The sequence below is a fragment of the Apteryx rowi genome, unplaced genomic scaffold, assembly GCF_003343035.1.
Source record: "Apteryx rowi isolate R43461 unplaced genomic scaffold, aptRow1 scaffold_167, whole genome shotgun sequence".
Lineage (NCBI taxonomy): Eukaryota > Metazoa > Chordata > Aves > Apterygiformes > Apterygidae > Apteryx > Apteryx rowi.
The window spans coordinates 433,650-453,817 of record NW_020447941.1 but is presented as its reverse complement, the minus strand read 5'-3'; the positions used below and the strand labels follow the sequence as shown (position 1 = coordinate 453,817).

At 39.9% G+C, this 20,168-nt stretch overlaps 1 protein-coding gene across 1 annotated transcript in view; it reads right to left on the bottom strand.

Annotated features, from left to right (window-relative positions):
• The window catches only part of CFAP61 (cilia and flagella associated protein 61), a 123,048-nt gene that overhangs the window by 101,770 nt on the left and 1,110 nt on the right, over positions 1-20,168 (bottom strand). Inside the window, exons 2-8 of the mRNA XM_026060200.1 lie at positions 18,574-18,724; positions 15,863-16,013; positions 13,155-13,231; positions 12,142-12,209; positions 10,727-10,853; positions 3,151-3,283; positions 986-1,139 (exon numbers count right to left, since the gene is read on the bottom strand). Of these exons, the coding sequence (XP_025915985.1) occupies positions 986-1,139; positions 3,151-3,283; positions 10,727-10,853; positions 12,142-12,209; positions 13,155-13,231; positions 15,863-16,013; positions 18,574-18,716 (853 nt within the window). The 5' untranslated portion in view covers positions 18,717-18,724. The remainder of the gene's footprint in view (positions 1-985; positions 1,140-3,150; positions 3,284-10,726; positions 10,854-12,141; positions 12,210-13,154; positions 13,232-15,862; positions 16,014-18,573; positions 18,725-20,168) is intronic.

Here is a 20,168-nt window from a genome sequence, read left to right as displayed (position 1 = left end):
GGAATGATACAGGAGAAGGTAGCCGGGTTCCTTAATCTTTTATTAGCAAGATTTTTCATTGCARGGGAGGAGAAGTTCACAGGAGTAGCTGGAAGAGGATTCTTCCTTTCCCTTTTGTGTTCCATGGTTGTCAGCTCTAAGATACCAGCTGGCGACTGCTCTGAGCCTGTCCAGTGGCCTTTTTTGCCTGATGCTTTGTGTTCAGACAAGCAGATATGTAAAAACCTAAGAGTGTTTCTTTTAATTCTATTACTGCTAATTAATAGGTAGCAAAAAGTTGCTCTTCAGGACAAAAAAAACCTCTTCAACACTGAAAAATAAAGATGACAACAGAAATCACAGACAAGATTTCTGTTCTACAAACAGGTGACATATATTATTTGCAGTAAGGTGGCTTGTAGATGGGTTGTCATATCATGCCGTACAGAAAAATAAAACAAGGATCATCCCTGATCCCCCCAAATCTTGTAACCTTGGAGTAACTCTGCAAACAGTACGCAGAGAAAGCAGACAGTGGACCACATGGAAGTTGAGAGGACACAAGCCAACAGGACAACATAAAAGCCACAGTTAACCGGCTGCTTAACTACTGGCAGACATTAGAACCGAAGTTCAAAATTACATCTTCAATTAATAGTACCATAGTAGCTAACTAGTGGGAAATATACCTAATGCTGTAGCTTTCCGAAACCTGAAACCCATATTCATCCCATACCTCTGTTCCAAGGACAGCCTACAATCGGACAAACCTGTATACACCAGTTCCCCAAGAACAGCAACCACTTCACAGTCAAAGATCAGAGCCATCAAAATTTCTCTCCTGAATTAAAACAACAACAGGCAACCACCTCCAAAACAGCTGCATTCATTTGTGTTTTCTTCCTTGATATAAACTTACGTCCTATTCCAATCTTTTTCAATAGCTTATTCAGAAGCTAGAGGTAAATGCACCTTGAGCCTATACAGCATTCTATAATATAGATACCTTCTTGAAAGTTTGGTTCCTGCGGCATTTTGAGAATATCGCCAGGATGCGGTTTACAGAGTCCATGGAAGGGCCCTAAGTCAAAACACTCGTGAAGCAAGGAAATATTTACTTGAGAGCACAAGCTCATGAATCCCACTGCAGTGCCACCATCCTGAAACAGAAAAACAATGTCACATTTTTATATGCCAATGTTGAGCAGCTCACTTCAGCCAAACAAAAGATTGGTAAGTCATAAAAATAACAATGGTCAGTCTCTGGCTGTGCACAATACAAAAGTATAAAGATACTATTTTGGCAAAAGTTAAATTCAGCATTCCTTTTTAATTTTTCTTGCAATATGTGTATTAGGCCCTCTATATTAGATGYCATAATTTTTTGTTACCTTCAATTTGCAGGGGGACTGAGATTATTTATATGGACCGAATGATGATCTGTTGTTGCAATAAAACATTTATGACAGTAAGCAAAGAAAAAATGTAACTTTTTAACTACAGACTTCCAAAAATTGTACAATTTTTCCTTAAAGTGTAGCTACAGTAAAATCTAGATTTAGCTAACCCTAATGGTTGACTAATTATTAGACACTACCATGCAAATACAATTGTGTTCAAACTGAAAAACATATTTTATTTTCCAAAGAGAATGATTCATTCAGAAAAGTAATTATATGCTATATAAACAATATCTAATATAGTATATGGTATGTATTATATACAGTAATTATAAATAATATAAATATTCTCAAGTTCTGAAAATATCCAGAAATATCCGTATCTGAAAGAACCAGTCTTTCAAAAAAAAGCCCTGGAAAGTATGCGAATGGCAACGCTGAAATGACATGCTACTCTGTGTTTGACTGTTACCGAAACTTTCCAGAAAGTTGCACTGCTCAAAAAGAAACAGACTCTGAGAAATCAGAATCAGCGTGTTGGCTTTCTTTTTTTTTTTCCCCTAAAGCCAGCCTGGAAGAATTTTTAGTACTCTATGCAACTTTCTGATAAAACACAAAACAATCAAAAAATTTTTTTCCTTAATACGTATAAYGAAAACATCCTTTATAAACATAATGAAAACCCAAAGGCTGGATTTGTCTGGCTGTTTTATCAGGCCATCAGCACTTCAATAAAAATAAAAAATAYATATATAGTTTATTTTTTCCCCCAAACAACAAGTGATTGTTTGTTTGCCTAACCGAACAAAAGCCGGGTCGCCGCAGTTGTCTGGCTGCTATGTAATTTTAGGCCCAAGGCTCAGCAGAGGCTGATTAACCAATCCATCTACCATATGTGCAAAAAGAGGTTGCCAGCCTCATTCTCCGCAGGGAAAATTGGCATCTATCTTGGTTCACATGGAGGCGTCTTTCCAGTCTGCAGCAGCAGCAGCAAGTCGGAACTACGAGGGCCCGAAACACCTTTTGCTTGTTTCATATTGAGCTATAAACGTACAATAGAAATGTATTATTTATAAGATAGCCATTTGCGCTGCGCTATTACACTAATGGTTGATTGTTTCCCATTTGGCTTCCAATAGTAGCGATTACATGCGAAGGTTTTCTAAAATCATTTGCCGCAGAAAGTGGAATTCTAGAGTTAAGTAGGTTACGTTGCCCATCAGCCTACACTACCGCACACAGTTACGAACACGTAAAAATATTAACAGGAATTTTCGGTAGGATAACCRTTGCCACCTCGCTTTCTTATTGAAATTAATTCCTGGGTTTGTGTTTTCACTTCAGCAAAAATCTGGCTGCCTGAGCCAGGAGATGGAAAAAAATCTGGGGCATTTTTAACTGTGAAAGTATTGTTGGCTACTAGTTTTCACATGCAATATTTATTTTACAGGGAATGAAAATTGGTCATCTATAATGCAAAATGTCTTAAATGGCTACATAGTTGTTTCAAGATGGCTCGTTCCAATTATTTGGAAAAAATCTACACGATTATTGGGAATTGCAGCTTCATTTATTTACCAGGAGTCATCGCTCCTAAAGAACAGGAAGTCACAAAGAAAACGGTGGAGGGCATCGCGTACACGCAAACCGTGGATCCCACCTTCCAGAAGTGAGCTTCATCTTTTTATTCAGTAAGCTGCACGGTGAGCTGTTATTCACACACGACATCATTAACRTTAGGGATAGACAAAACTGCACGTGACAGACTTACCTCACCAACAACGGCCTGATTTTCTTCATCCTGAGTTTCTAAGAGATCAGCAAGGAAATAGTCACCATAGATTTCTTTCAGAGTTTCACTGTGGCACGTCAAGATTGGCAGGAGATCGTCATGATCTTCCAACCTAGGGAACAGAGGTTACGTAATGTCCTAAAGCTCTGCTATCCATAGGTCCCCGTTCCCTTATGTTGTGTTAGCATATTGACAAATATTAAAAACGTCCGAGCCAAAACTCCTAACCCTCAGCTGGGAGCCTCAACACCAGAGGAGAGACGGAGGCAACACAACCGACCTAAGAGCTCGATTGCCCACTGGAGATGCTTATCTTTCTCCAACAAAACATGAGGATAGCCCACACCAAAATTCTCTTGCCTAAGGCAGCTTAGTTAGGCCAGATGAACCTGGGCTTTTGGGCTCATTTACAATATTTGTATTCAGTGAGTCCATCCAACCATCAGCTGGTTAAAGTTGGCAGAGATCTCAAACAGCTACACCAGGGCAATTTAGAAAATCAGTTCTTCAGAAAAGAAAGACAAAATAGTGCYTTCCTGTACGGGAGAAAGAGCGCTGAACACGGGTGAGATTACAGTTATCACGCACAGTGGTGCAGAGCCACCTGGCAGAAACGGAGCCACCGTGCCGCTGTAAGGTCAAGTTAATGCTCCACCGTTAAAACAGACCCAGGGGCCAAAGTGCAATTACTGCATCCCTCTGCCTACGCGGGAGCCCGCGGCATCAAGGCTGTAACYGCTTCCACTGTTCCCGTCTGTTCTCCATCCGGCCTGGGTAAACACTGTCTCTGTAAAARCTGATTTCCAATCAGTCCAACTTTCACTTTGATACCCATATAGGTCCCACACGGCACGGATTTTTATTTAAATAGACATAAACACCCTCTTTGCCATTAAATAACTTGGTTTTAATTCTTAACCAGGATCAACAAGTCTTAACAATAAATTTCAATGCTTTTACCAATGTACAGAAAGTGCAAGGAAGGAATTCAACAGATAAATGTGCTTGCAACCACAGCATGAAGGCCCACGGCTACGTAGCTCTAACACAGAGCTACTTTCAACGGGAAGATGAAAGCCCGTTTCTTATCTATCTAGCTAAACACTGTAACAAGTAACAGCAGTCCAACGGACAATTCTATAACTGCAAAGGGAGCCAGAAATTCCGGCTGTGACGGACCCCGAGAAGGCAYGACTTTCGCTACTAGAAGAAATCACTTTCTCCTCAATGCCATAAATAGGCTGCTACAAAACATGCTTTTGGTAATTTCAGCCTTCACGGACGCATGCAAGGAGAAGGACGAACCCTAAGGGAGAGCAGATTTAAACCGAGGGGAGTAGACAGTGCACTCCATCGAACGCTGTGACACAGCCGCGCTTCCCGCGAGGAACGGCGACCRCCACAGTCGGCTCTTTTGCAGCAGCAGCGGCTGCATCCTACAATTACAGTACGCTCCCGTGACTAATTGCTATAATGTATTACAGTCTTCAGCGAGTCAGGGTGAGCCTGTCCTCTGCCCATGCTGTGAACTGCAGCGTGCAGCCTTCTCCTTGGCATAGGCATCTTCTTGGTTATAGCATTGATAACACTATTTAATCGTGCTTTGCTTTTGAGGCTCATTTTTTCCTATGTATAGCTGCGGCAGCCGATGAAAAAAAGCAGAAGGATCTCCTGCTGCTGGCTAGGAGTCTGCTGCCACGAGCTCCAGGAGTAGTCCTGGAAAAGCAACAGCACAGCAAAGCAAACTTTTCTAAACAAAGAGGGTCCGCGCTCCGTCACGGTGTTATCATATACACCTGCTCAGTAAGGAGACCCGTAGGGGTCCGTGCTAGGTCCTACCTACTGGATCAGTATCTATGATAAAAACAAAACTGTGGGTTTTAGGCTGTGACCATGAAGCAATGCAAGAAACCGTTTGGTTGCAAGGTCTCCAATGACCTCTAGTGGTAGAGGGCTCATATTTGTTCCCTAAGACACTGAATCAACTGCCGAAAAATCTTCAAAGGACCAAAGTCACATACTTTCAGCCCCTCGGAGGCTTCGTGGTCTGAAAACTCTTAGCTGTTATTAGAGTCTCTCCTTCATTACTTCATTACTTGGGAGAGATTAAACCCTCTGACAAGCATTTTTTTTTGCAAATCGTTGTAAGATCTGAGCATATTGTACGTTGTACAACTTGCGGTTCCCTGGATAAAAGTTGCCCTAACGTAATATAATACCTTCCCTTAAATGTTTTTGGTTCTCTCTATCTCTCAGCCAGATGACAGAAAACAGGACTAATAAAAATACGTCATGTGACATTTTCCTGCATTTTTAATAAATATTTTTTAGGTTTTTTTAAATAGCGATCTACAAAATAAAACAAGGTAGAAATGAGATGCCATTACAACAGTACCTTAATCAGTGCTATGCTTTCTGCTGCAAAAGGCCATACACTTAGGCCTGGATAAAATCATAAAAAAAATTATTTGCACTTCTTTCATTTTTATGTTTTAGGTGCTAGGGCTTTGACGATGGTAACAACTCTCTTTGACACTGTGTTTGCTCGCCAGTCAAGGCCCTAGCGATGCTTTACAGACTGCAAGCAAAGCACTGTTTGTTTTCTTTCTTCTTTCCCCAAACAGGGCAGTTGTGTAAGCCACATTAGTTCCCTTGCAAATGAATTTTTTTCAAGATACTGTTCAATTTCGAAGCGGTTTCATGTTTTGCTTCCTTGGTTGGTTACTGCGCCTTATTTGAATAACTATCAACAGCAGGACAGCCAGCCTAATACGTTTGGGTTTTGTCTTCCTCTCTGAATTTTAATTTGATTTCATTTGAATTTTTAAATTTGATTTGATTTCTCGGTTTTCACTATCCCACAAATAAAATGAATCAGGTACTAAGACAATTTTTTTTAATTCCCAGCTTAAAAAACCCAAAGGACCCCATGGTTCTTGAAAGATCTTAAATGGTTCTGTGGCCTCTGGAGGCCACACTATGAATCTGAGGCATGAAAGGATGATAACATTTCTTAAGATTAATAACCCAAAGCCCTAAAAGTCTTGTAGCTCTGAGCAATCCTTCACAACATGACTATGACTTTATGTAGCTATCACTCCACACCACCGTTATTCTCTGCCTGGAATATCCTTTTCTAAATCTCCCTAAAATAAGATGTCAGTAGAGGAATATTTTAAAATAGTTCTCTTTTCCTTAAAAAATTTACATACTGTAGAAACAACAGCTATTTTATTCTATGCTGAAGACAGCTAAGCTAGAATGCTTATTAACACTTCCCTCAGTTTTAGGAAAAATGTTACTTTGCTTCAGGCTCCTATTGCTCAAGTTTGTATGTATCTATATTCTTGTACCTATAATTTGGATATCTTAGCTCTGTGTAGGCAGCAGTTCAGAAAAATAAAATTAATTGATTTAATTTTGGCTGTTTATAGTTTTCTGGATTTTGAAGAAGTCTTCATGTAAGGACAACTGGGCCAAAACCTGTGTTTCTAACTTCATCACAAACCCGGTCTGAGTTTCTAAGTACAGACAGACTTTGACACGTGACTGAAGGACAATTTAAGTGGTATCTCGATGATTTCTGCTGCTCCTACACGCCAGGATGAATGTGGCCTTCAGAGTAAGATTACCTTTCTACGAGGGACCAGTGACCCCTTTTATTCCGACATTGTTTCTCTTTTTTTTTTATTTTCAGGCCATCTGTTTGAAAGCTCTCTTCTTACTCTTGTTACTCCCACTGCTCGGGAACAGCCTGCAGATAAGGCCTTGAACGTCCTTCCATGCCCGATCCAGTTGCATCGACCTCTTTTTGTTCAGGTCAAGCAAGCGGGTTGTTTGGGCGGGATGGACAGTAAGGGAGAGCTGTCTGAGCTTGCAGCGAGTATCTGTTACATACGGTCCTACTAACAGCCTTTTTAGCAGAGCGGATAAATGTTTAACTTGTGACCTTTAGGATGTCCCAAGTCCCAGTACTATTCCATCTGCCAGGAGTTTTAAATTATTTAATTCCTTTTCTGAAGGGCAGTTGTGAGGTTCTTTCATACAGTTTTTAAGTTAAGAAAGTCAACTTGAGAATCCAACAGAGATGAATATCGTGACTGTCCACTCAAAACTGGGGACAGCTGTCAGTGGCGACAAATTTCCAAGCACCACACTTTTTCATTCTTTTTTCCAGTTTTAGCAAGAGTCATTGCAATAAATTCTATGTAAGAAAAAATGACTACCTGAAAATATAACACAATATAAAGCTCTTATCTACAGCACTAATGCAAAAGCTTCAACTAAAATGAAGTTCCAAGAACAAAAGCTTCAACTAAAATGAAGTTCCAAGAACAATGAAATCTTGTTAAAAGAATTCTAATAATTTTAATACTTTATATTTCAAACCAAAATGGTAGTCTTTCTCTTCTTCTCAGGCAATATCTCAAGGGAAGAACAGTAGCAAGGCTTTCTATCATCAGAACTTCACTACTTTAGCACAATCAATTAGTATAGCAAATTCGTTAATGCATTATGGAACCTCAAACAAGCCAAAGTAATTTAGGGGTAAAGGAATGGGACTGTACTGTAACTGAAATGTGTTGTTTTGCTGGGACAGATAACACGCGCACCACCTCCAAACTAAATGTTTTGCCAATATATTCGTCAATGCGATGCTTCATTATGCTGATGCTCCGAGTCCCTTAAACCGTTCTGCTCTGCAACACACAGCGTTACGTGAGGCCACGGAGCGAGACGCCGACAGCAATTTTGCAGATTTGCAGTATGCAGACAGACTGCTACACGTATGAAGAACTCACGACAGTCAACGGGGCTCCGCATGGGTGCAATCGTCTCCCCGCGTACTACAAACTGTAGGAACAGCACTGTTTTTATTTCTGCAGTTCCCCCACCACCATAGGGTTGCTTTTCTTTTCTTTTCTTTTTTTTTTAATAATAGCTTTTTAATATAAAAATTCAGCAAAATTCACAGACTGAGAGAAAAAGCACAATAAAGGCATTCCACAGAACTGCAAATTTGTGATCTTCTACATACCTGGTACAAAAAACAAGGATGACAAAATCTAAACATAATATACCAGCAAGAAACTTAAATATAAAAGCTCAGTGGACTGTGTTCTGGCACACTACAGATTTATTTCGCATTATAAAGGTCAGATAAAGAATAACTTCAGAAAATAATGGTTAAGCAAAGTATCAATTTACAGCATTTTTTTCCCCTGTAAGTAAAGGAAGAGGGAACAGAGATTACCCTAATCTCCTATCATTGACCCAGAACATGTTGCTAGGCAGGTGGCTGGGGACAGCTTTCACAGATAAGTCTCTAAAGGGTTTCCAGTGAATGTTACTATGGATGCCAATGAAGTACAAAGGTGAATACAGAGGAAAAGGACAGGCAAAGCATCTCCTGAAAATATAATTTAGCTGACTCAAAGAATCTATTGATAGACAATACTTTAGTATGAATTTTACATCGCCAGATCTGTGTGATTTAAAAGAAATAAGCAGTTTCCTGCTTAGTTTTCTAATTTGTTTTTTATTAAAGCAAATCATCGTTATTATTCATAACAAACCACAAAAGTCCCCGGCAAAATGGTATCTCTTCTGTGTAACACAGGAACAGTCTTCTTGACATTTCCAGTCATAGCAAAAATATCTTCTGTTGTTAATATCTACTGGCCATCAAAAGAATGCGATTCAAATTAAATAAAAAACAAACATAATGGGCAGAAGCAAGGGATATGGAAAACCTTTAACTCCGCAGGAATTAGTTTACTTACCGATAATTCCTCAGTATTAAGGTTCCTTAACATATAGACAGATGGTAGAAAATTAAAAGGAAATACTTTTTAAAAGCCTAAAAAGTGTAGATCAAGTTAGCATGCAAATGATTTTGTAACACACTGAAACATCCAGAGCTATAGCAGGACTGTGTAAAGTGGTCCAGGTCAGACCTCAGTCCTTATACTCAAAATGCTCAAAAACCAAGTCTCAGGATATCATAAACATTAACTGAAACTGATGGATAAAGAGCCCAATCCATCAATCTGTTTCAGGCTTGTCTGGTAAAATTAAATTGGTTAAAACATCTCTCTACGACAGACAGACTTCTGTCAGAATCCAGTCCAAGGCAGTGGCATCAGCTACCCCACGAACTAAGAAGAAGTGGATTTAGCAGGCAGAGAGACGTGCCTAATGTGGCATCAGCTTCCCTGTTAGCATTGGTCAGTACGGACCACGTATCAGTGTCATATGATGTAGGCACCCAGGATGCGCTTGTCCCTAAAATGGGGACCATGACAGACTTTATCCATTTCCGCTACGAGTACTAGAAACCTTTCTTTAGTCATACTTCTACTACATAAGCACATAGCAAGGCTTACGCTCAGAACAAACAAAAACAACTCCAGAATGAATCCGAATGAAAGAAAAATATTACCACATAAAATACATACACTCTTCCCAGTGTGAAGAGGACAAGCGAGTGAACCCAAATGTGATAGATACGCTTTGAATGCGCTACAGGGAAGCGTCGGCAGAGTAACGAGAGAGTGTATGGCCCAGCAATTTCCCCAGGAAAAAAATCAAGGGCCGAATAGGGCAGAAACTCTGCGTTTCTGGTTTACTGTACACAATGCTGGCACAAGCACAGAGAGCTGCGATTTGGCATAGGCAGCACAATCCAAACGGCAGGGAAAAACAGAGCGGTAAGAGTCGACGGGCAGCTAGGCGGCAGCAGGCAAGGCTGCTTGAGCGACTTGCATCCCTCTATCTGGTATGGGCTACGGGCAGCTAAGCGGCTAGACTCGGAATTATGTTTTTCTTTCTCGACTTTTTCAACGACATTTATGACTAAAATCCCCAAACAAGAACAAGGCTGTGTTAAATGGCACTTTGTATGGGCGTATTGTGAAAGAGTCTTTGTTCCAGACTGCACGCGTTGAAACAGATGACGCACTGGAAGAAAAAGAAAAGCAGGTACAGTAGTACTAACGGCAACGTTACTGCTCCCCTGAAACACAGCGAGAGAGGATGTACGAAGTACTGACACTGAAAAACCCAGAGGAAAGCAGAAGGGTTACTCTCCATGTCTGCACGACTGCTGGAACTAGGGATTCTCTACTATTACACAATTCCTCTAGATGATAAATCCTCCTCTTCAGACTTTGCTTAACTGGTCAGAATATGACGTAACAAGAGAAATGAAAATTTAGTTGTAATATGCTCGAAAAGAGACCTGGAAACCATAGTAAAAAGCTCAAATGCATTGAGTAAAATATGCAGCAGGTGATTAAGCCAATAGATTCGCAGAATAAACATCACAGCTGAAAGTTTGAATTATTTTCTATAAAAAAAATAGTTTTACAAAAAATACAGTTGATCTTGTGATGAAGTAGAATAAAGACAGCACAGTCATAAAACAACTATTTAATTAGGTTATCAAGGAAAAATGGCAGTTGAACTAAGATGCTGATGTGAAAAATCAAAAAAGAGAGTTTTTTTAATTGACCCAGACCTACTCACAGAAGTAGGAGAGACAGAACCGCATTACCTTGCTTTGCGAACGTACAGCTGGGGGCAATACTGATGCCTGTGGCACACAAGCAAAGTAAAGTTCGGATCCACTGTGGAACCTGGCATAGTCGTCATCTCTTCAAAGATATTTCCCAAGGCTGGGTCTGCGAATGACACAAATCTGTTAGGAGCGACAGAGGAATTGCATTATGTAAACTTTCCAATCATCAGCAGAACTGTCTGAGGAAAATGGAGTTTTGAATTTAAATCACAGATGGCATAATGCTCTAAGTCTTTTTAAGTTAAGCAATGAAGCTGAAACGGCAGTAGTATAAACGTGAAAGAATTGTTAATGGATTAACTTGTTAATGATTATTCAGTCAATTCTTTTAGCTCCTCCAAGTAACCAGTGTCTACTTCCTTAGGGCCTTGTAGGAACAAGAGGCGAGAGCCGAGTCAGCCTCCAGCATCCGAAACCCGAATGAGCTTCAAGGCAAGCAGAAATTGGCAGGAGCAAATCCCTATAGAAAAAGCAGCCTAATGACCAACGCCGTAGGCCACTGGAGAATCTCTTTCTCTCTGTCAAGAGCTGTTATGCTGAAGGAAAGCTGAGATTTGTTGTTAGGGTAGTTTCAACAAACCCCCTTATTCAGTTATTCTTTTCCGTAGTTGACGTACCACTAGGAAGGCAGTTGTGTAACATGACCTGGAACCTAAGCTAGCTGGAAATCAACGTATGAGGAAAGGTTCCAGTTCACTTCAAGGCAAGCTCCAAGCAAAAATTAGCCATTAACCAGATGCTTGGTTTCATAGTCTGAATTCAGGACTGAATTTCCAAGTTACACACTGTTCTCTGAACAACGAAGCTAATAAAGACCCATCTCCTGATGCGCGTTCTCCATCTTTTGCACCTTGGCTAGTTTCTTATCTCCCGCACTCCTCCTCTCCCACTCCAGAGAGTCCTCTCCTCCCCCTGTAGCCACCTGGCTAAGCGAAAGAAAGTATGGGATGTATGGGTTCAGACGTACGGGTCTGACGACCGGAGGACAAGTATGCGTCCGTACACTGAGTGACCTGTTAGCCACCGCCCGCCAGAGTATGAGCACTGATTTCAATCCCCTCTCTCTGCTCAGCCACAACTGCACGAAACTTGCAGCAATTCATTGCTGAGATCGCCACTCCTCTGTTTAAATTTGCCTGGAAAAGTTATGAGTTCCAAGATTATATGAAACGGATAGATTGCTGAACGGACTGCTGGAAGGAACCTGCAACCACATAAACCTCTTTCACAAGGGACGACCATTAAAGGGTATTTTAGGATTGAGTTTTCTGCATGTTTAGAAAATGATGACTGTTCTTAGTATTTGAAAAAATAACATAGTGTATATTAATGATAATGAGATTTGAAATTGCTCTCATTATTTTAAGAGTAAAATGATATTAAATTCTTACCTAAATTCTCATCAGCTGGTATGAAGAGAAGTACAAATTGCAGTTCTGGTACTACATTAAAAATTGTCCTGGACAAATAACATAATTATATTCAGTCTTCAATCACTACACACATTAGATACAACAGTAAATCTTTTAATGTAAGAAATTTACTCTCCAGTGTCTTTAATCTTCTTTCATAAATCCACATGGCTTAAAATTAAAACATTTTATTTGTCACAAATAGGATGATATGAAAATCATCTGGGCATTTTTGACTATTTTTTTCTACCCCATTTTTCTCTTTAATCTCCCAATGTTCAGATTTCATACTTCCTCCTTTTTATATCAGTTCCCCAGTGGAGAAAAAAATTAAAGATGCCAGATATCTGCTGGCAGATCTCTGACCTGGCATCTGGATGAGCTTGCTTGACATTACAAAGTAACTGTAAATTTGACAGCAACAGCACCAAATGCAATTTACTCTGTTTATGTAGGGATGTTGTGAGCTATACCAAACAACCTGAGCAACGCTTGTTTGACTAGTGAGCTAACGCAATGATGTATAGTGCTGTTTGTACTGTATAGTGTGTAGTCACTCTACTATTTAATCTGTAGCTAACAAACTTCCAAAAGACCACATGTGAACAACCATATTCCAGCCACATCCACAGCTTTTTACGCTTTCTGCTCAGTCACGCGTTTCGATCTTTCTTTTGCCTAAATTTCCACTCCTAAAAAGCAATCTGCCTTGCAACTGCAGTACTGATATTTCTGTGGAAAATTATAGCAAAGATACAGCTAATGCTTAAYGCTGTTTGGAAAATATACTCGGAACTGGGACAGTTTGGTTTCAAAGCCGAGAGTGCGTATTTGATTAATACAGGGTTATGTTTTATTACCTTCTGAGACTGTTTAGATAGACAGCTAATTCTGGTCCAGTGTTTATCTTAGGCATTTTTAATTCCATAGCCTCCCCAATGATGGGAGGAAAGTGTACATGCTTCACTACAGAAAGTTACATATTAACTCACCTAACAATTTCTTGGGAACATCCAGCTGCATATTCTTCTCTCGCCACAAAAAGATGCAAGAACAACGTGTTCAAAGGCTGCAATACACAGAAAGAGAATCTAAACACCAGGCATACAGTATTTATTAAATCAATACAAATGTTAATATGCACATTTATTTCCAATTTATATAATCTGCATGCAAAATGAGTAGCTTCACATATAAGTAACTTGCTGCCTCCAAAGTGCCTGGGTAGATAAAGCTATGTGCATAAAGGCTCTTTAATATCATGATTTGTGCTTCTGTAATATTTTTGATAATTGATTTACACTCCAGCTGACTCTCGTTAGAGTACATTTTACACGCATCGCTGTTGTTTTTAGTTAACAATGTTAATTCAACGTTAACAACATTTTAATTTAACAACAACTATTAACAACTAAATCTTAGCAACATTTAATTTAACATTTGGCTGGTGAAGAAAGACTTTTTTTTTTCTTTCCAGGTTAAAAAATGAGTCTCACATACTCCAAAAACCGTTTTCTTTAAAAGAAGGAAGAAAAATAACAAAAACTTAAGATTACATTATTAGGCACAATTACATCTCCAGTCAGAAACAGAGCATACTAAAAGACTCCAGTTAACCTGGAAAATAGGGTTTCCAGCAAAGGAATACCCTTCTACGGGAACTGCTGTTAATTCAGCTGTTTTCTCTTGCATATTTACTCCAAGTGTCGAGGCAATGCAGGTCCATCTGTAGATGAGGTATTTCTATAAAAAGTATTTTAAATAGGAAAACTTCCGGTCTTCTGAATAGTTTAATCTTCAGTTAAATGTAATGGCTAGAGTCACCACTGAATTTTGGCAACTTTACAGCAAGAACGATTTTACTAGAGGTCTGCAGTAATGGAACAGCATAAAGATAACAGGCTGTCGTAATGAATAAACATCAAGAGCCATTTCTAAAACCAGACTTTTTATGTATTTTTGTAAAATGTGAAAGAGAAAGGAGGAGAAAAAAATAACGGTTTGTTCTTGAGGCCCAAGAGGAGGACCAGGAGGCAAGAATTTGACTTGTAACCAGTTCTGAATAGCGATGGTAACCAGACAATCCCGTAAAGCAGCTTCACTAATTAAATTCTGCCCAAGCCAATTCATAATTTAGACCCTTAAGCTATCTCTGAGCACTTCTGAGACGACTCTTGTCAACTACACTTTCAAGAAACTCTATTTTCAGAAAGGTCTCAATTCTGTTAAGCACCTCGGCAYGGATTTAACTTGCAGTTAACTGACAATATCTCATGTAGTTATAACTCAGAATACGTTCAGTTGTTTTGCCAGTGCAGAAGCATAAAACATCTACTGAATGTTAGGTATGGATTTTAGAAAATAATCTATTTTAGAAAAGCAAGGGTTCTTCTGCTCCTTGTTAACATTCAGAAGGATCTTTCACTCCTGTTTACGAGCAGGAACTACTAACATGCTCAAGCTCTCTTTTTTTCTTTTTCTTTTTTTGTTTCTTTTTCTCTTTGCGTGCCCCTGCGCTCTGATGTCAGCTGCAGCTTTACTGCGAGAGATATTGTCAAGCACACAGCCTGAGGAAGAGCTTACACAACCGACAGCACAGCACGACCCAGCGCGGGCAGCTGCAGCTGCACAGTAAATGAAGTGGTTGTGCCTGCCATATGCCTGCACACAAAGTGCTGTCAAGTGACAAAGACAACAGATTATAAGAAAATAGCATGTTTTTTCTACGCTCGCTTTGGTTGTAATAATTTTCAGTTTCTTTTAGCAGCACATAACAGCATTTTCAAATGCAATTGCTGACTTGCCAGTTTTTCTGCAAGCCGTTGTTTAATATCATCAAGGACAACACTGGAAAACTGATGAACAAACTGTCTGGACGTAATTTCCATACAGCCAGTATATTATTTTGGCATATACTGCCTAGGGTTTGAGTGTTTATGGTTAGCATTTTCCATCTTTTTTCAACGGTCCTAGAGCCAGTTCCCAGATGGACTGAATGATGGGCAGCACGGGTGGGCTGAACTTCTAAGTGCCGGGCTCGAGGAAGGAAATCCATAAACCTGACTGCGGAGCCCGTAYGAAAACTGCCATCACGCAGAACGGAGGGCAGCAACCGCCACACCAGCGCCGGACAAGCTAGCTCCAGAACCGGGACACTCACGTCAGCAGTGTCCTCTGCCCAGCCTAACTCACCATCCTTCAAAGAGGGTTACACTCCCCGTCCCTTGCTCTTTCTCTGAACCCATTAAATTAGTATTCCATTCTATAAAATAGCAAGCCTTACTCCAAAAGGTGAGAAATGAGGATTTCAAGTCCCCTACAGTGAGAAGAACCTTAGAGCAAGGTCTCTTTCTCCTGGAAAAACGCTCTGTTGGATGACACCAGAGCTGGACAGCATTTTGAATGAAAAGTATTGGTGACAACTACGATTCACGCTGCTCTCAGTACTATCACGGTCCACTAGACGTGTTCCGAGCATGTCTAGCAAAGGACTCAACGTGCAGTTCCCGAATGGCCTCTGTCAGAATGGCAGATACCTTAAGTTACTTCAGTGGCAAAAGCACGAACTTCTGAGCAACTGAGAGTTTAGTGAGGAATCCGAGTGTCTAAATTCTACTTAAATTACATTTTAGATGCCTACGCCTATTTTTATATCTGAGCCTTAAGTGAAAACTCAACTAAAATTACACAATTTACTTACAGTGCATTTGTTGTTAATGTAGTTTTCATGTAAGAATGATTCCCAGTCAGACTGATCAGTGATATTCCAATTTGGATAGTCCAGAAACAAAGCATGGGCAATCGCCTCTTTCTTCTCATTGCAGAGCGTCACAGCAAGATTTGATTTTTCTCTGTTAAAACAATTTAAATGCAGAAGTTGAAGAAATTACATAAAAAAAAAGTGTAGGGGAGTTTTATACTTAGTAACCAGGATGTGTTCTAGAAATATTCAAAACGGATACAAAAACAGTCAGAAGGGTATAATGACATTAAAATAGCTGTTTGTAGTTCCCTTTCATCTGTCTTAGAGGCAGCCTGTGTGTGTCATATCCATTGAGTATGCCCACACTTCAAAATACTAACCCAGTAAACAATGCAAATATAAAATAAGTTCTGTAAACTATCAAGAAAAATATTTGCCATTTAAAAATATTAACAGTGAAATTATTGAGTTATAAAACAGCAGTACTGACACTATATAGTATCTTGCTAAATAAACATCTTCAAAAATGAGTTCGCTCTTAACAGGCTCTTATTTACTTTCAAGAAAATMTCTATATTATTGCTGAGACAGTCCTTTTTTTGCTTTGTTTTGCATGGACTGAAAGCAAATCCTGCAGGGATGAAGGCTGAAACCTGACCTCAGAGTGCCCCTGGGTGGATTCCTAAGCAGTAGTCAGCCTGCGCACAACTCCCTTGTTAAAGCAAAGGTACCTCTAGGGACACAGTTTCCAAAGCACCTTGGAATAAAAGGTGAATACAAATGTAAATACTGCGTTTCACAACTGGGCTMAGTCAAAAGGCCTTGCACAAATAAAATGTCCTGAACCAAGAGGTACTATTCTGAGAGAACGTTGTAGACCCTCCTCCAATTTCAGATTTATCCTTTCATTCATAAACTCAAGCTGTACTCTTTCCACAAGCCTCTATCTTTCAGACCTAACATACAATACCTCTCACTGCAGCAGAGAGGCTGGAACAAATTTGCTGCCATAAATTCTAACTTTAAATACGGGTCTTCAGTTATTCTTCAAACAGGGTTCTTAATATGTAATACATAGATGTAAACACAAGTTACAAATTATGAGGCTTTTTGTTTGTGGATGGTTTTTTTTTGGTTTTGGTTTTTAACCAGATGTATCTATCTTGTTCTCCCAAGCTGACAGTTTCTGACAGAAGGGGAAAACGTTAAAGACAAGTCCCTCCCTTCCATATGCCTCACCTCTTAAAGTATACCTCTAACTCATGGAATCCTGGAATACCCCCACGAACCATTTACACACTTGCACGATCTGTCCCTTTGCATCTTCCTTTGATGTCGCTACCTGTTTAAGATGCACCAAATAAAAAAGAATCTTCTTTGATTGTCTTTCACTGACGTCTCTCTAGAGGAGGAGAACCCTTTATAAAGCCAGTTTTATATTATTTTCTCCTTCTCTTCAAATTTTTCCCTTTTTTCCCCATCAATAAATTACCAGTTGGAAATGGGGAAAATAAAGATCACTAGATTTTAGACCCTCAGTCATCTCTCTCTCTCTGTTTTCAAGTTCTCCAGACTCTAATCTTGCACATGCATGTACTCAACTTAACTACCATGCATAGCAGCACCGAGCATATAATTCAGCCTGTCAGAACTGTAAAATTAATCACATTCAAAAGAGCTCAGAGGCTCAAGCCTCAATAAAACGTCATCACCTAAGTCCTAACTTGCTGTTAATACCTCAATTCCAAACACTTATTTATTTAGTGGATTCTGAAATGATAACAATTCAAATGATTTTTCTAACTCTCAATTACTACATATTTGGCATGCAAGAGTTAAAGTTCCCTCTTCTTTGTGTTTTTCCTCATAATTCTATTTTTCCCCAATAGCTGGTATCTATTTGCCTTTAAGGACAAGTGCAAAAAAGCTTGAAATGACCCACTGGCATTTCACGCACTCCGTCTCTGTGGGCTATACATCACTGCACAGAAAAGAAAGTCTCCAGCATTGCACATATTAYAGCAGAAGGCTTCCACAACGACCTGCTTTTGCTAATGGCTTTGCCGTGCAAGAAGCTAGGATACAGATGTCCTAACACGGGGCATATTAAGTATCGCCGTGGTAGGGAAGTACAAAGGAAGAGGCACATTGAAACACACACTTTACAGCAGATGGAGAGAGCCTGTCTCCCAAGGCAGAACAAGAGAGGCGAAACCCCCTCCCGAACAACTCCTTTCCTTAAGGGGACACCGGCAGAGAAGGGGAATGTTTAGACACAAGCAAGGAAAGAGAACAGAAGGGTCACGGCCACACAGCGATCAAAACCGCTAATCCCCACCCCTCTATTGCAAATACTCTCCAGCTGACAAAAGGCTTCAATTAGATGAAGCAGACAGCAGACACTGGAATCCAATGGTTTCATCAGGTAATAAGCAGAAGTATTTCTTCTGAACTTTTATAAAAAGCAAGGTAGGACAGAGTCAAATCCTGTCCCCGGCTGCAGTGATCCGAGGTAGCGCAGTCGTGCACATTTGTAGCGGAAAAGGAGAGGGAAGCAGATTTTCTTTCCCTTTCGATGAATGGCATAAAAAGCCACTACGCTACACTGTGTCAAGGCTCATAACGTTCGTCTGCTCTTTCAAAGATAACACAATTTCTTGACGTTTCCTGCAAGAACAGAAATATAATATCCCTAAAGAGTTACTTACAAAAGGTATGTGACATTAATCCTTCCAAAAGTTGTTTTTGTAGAATTGCTGATGAGGTTGATAATATCAGGAACATCATGTGATTCYGTCCTTCTGGCACTGACCACTTCTGTGTTTCCTCTCGATGAAGTTATTGCAGTCATTTTATGGACTGTAACAAAGAGAAAGAARACATTGCTGTTCTAGCAGATCCTGCAGCGATTCCTTGTTGAACGTAGTTACTTGAAATGGAATTTTTTAAAGCACTGGGAAGACTGCAAKGTAAGTGCCTAATTCCTGGAGGCCTCTGCACGTGTACACAACTACTCCCTGCATATAGATACAGYGCACACATGTGGAAATACAGCAGGCGCTCATACCTACTGTATGTATTCCGCATGCTACACAGAAGTGTTTTTAATGGACTACAAACTGCCTTTGCATCTATTTTTTTATTTAAAGGCATTCACATGCTACTTATCAGAACAGTACTCATTGTTAGTCATTTCAAATTCTTAAGAGCTTTCAGTCTAGAGGGTTGGCAGGACCAGCTCAAGCGATCAGAATAATAACGACGTAATAACGTTAAACAGCAACCTCAAACGAGTTAAGCGCATTTTGTCCAAAACAGCTCCTCAAGCTTCTTTTTTAAATCAACACTGATGTTTAAACTTCAGAAGGAATTGAAAGCTCTATAGCTTCCCTGCCCAGAAGGAAAATATTTGTGTGGTTCCACATTTGCATAGTTTGTCAGGTCCCAAGTGATTTATTAAGACGTCTAACAATTTTGGAACATAGAGGGCAACAGGCAGTGAGCCCATCTGTGACTATCAACTAACAGTTCACTTATCTTTCAGCTGTKTTGCCACCCATTATTGTATGGACACACTATACCCTGTTGTAACGGAAATAAAAATTAGGCAGGTAAAAATAYAGAAATGGACCAAACACAGTCATTTACTGCAATTTCTTAAATATATGTGTGTAAAACACTGCATTGCTAATCCAAARAAAGAAAAAGTCAATATTGCCAACRCATCTAGACTAGCAGAACTCTTTTACCAATCTACCAAATATAACAGCCATTTCCAACATCGGGTCCAAACCCAGATATGATGCCAATCACCCAATTGTGCTCCCCAGATCCCAACYAAAATGAGATAATGAAGGAAATCCTGAATCTTTTACCTTTTAAATACAAAGTCACGTGTACAGCTACATCTTTCATACACAGTCAAGAGATTATTGTATGTAATACCACTGGTCCCAGTCATGCAAATTTGTGTTTGCAAAAAGGCCCTGGCACTGACCTGAGGCAAAACGTCTTCAGCAGGTTTTAACGCACGGGCTTAGTGGACAGAATTGTTATGCAGAACGAATCCAGTTTTGGTTTGCATACCTAGGAACGCACAACTACCATTCTTGTAGTGAGCAGAAAGATGAATCTCATGAGTTTTCCCTCTAATGACTAGAAGGGAAATTTCTGTCTTCCAGATGTCTGGCGAGCGAGAGATTTTCTCTACGTACAGAAGCATCATACATGTCCACCGGTTTTAACCCCTGTACAGAGATAGCTASGGCCACTGCCCTACCCCTGCCTCATTCATCTGGCTAGG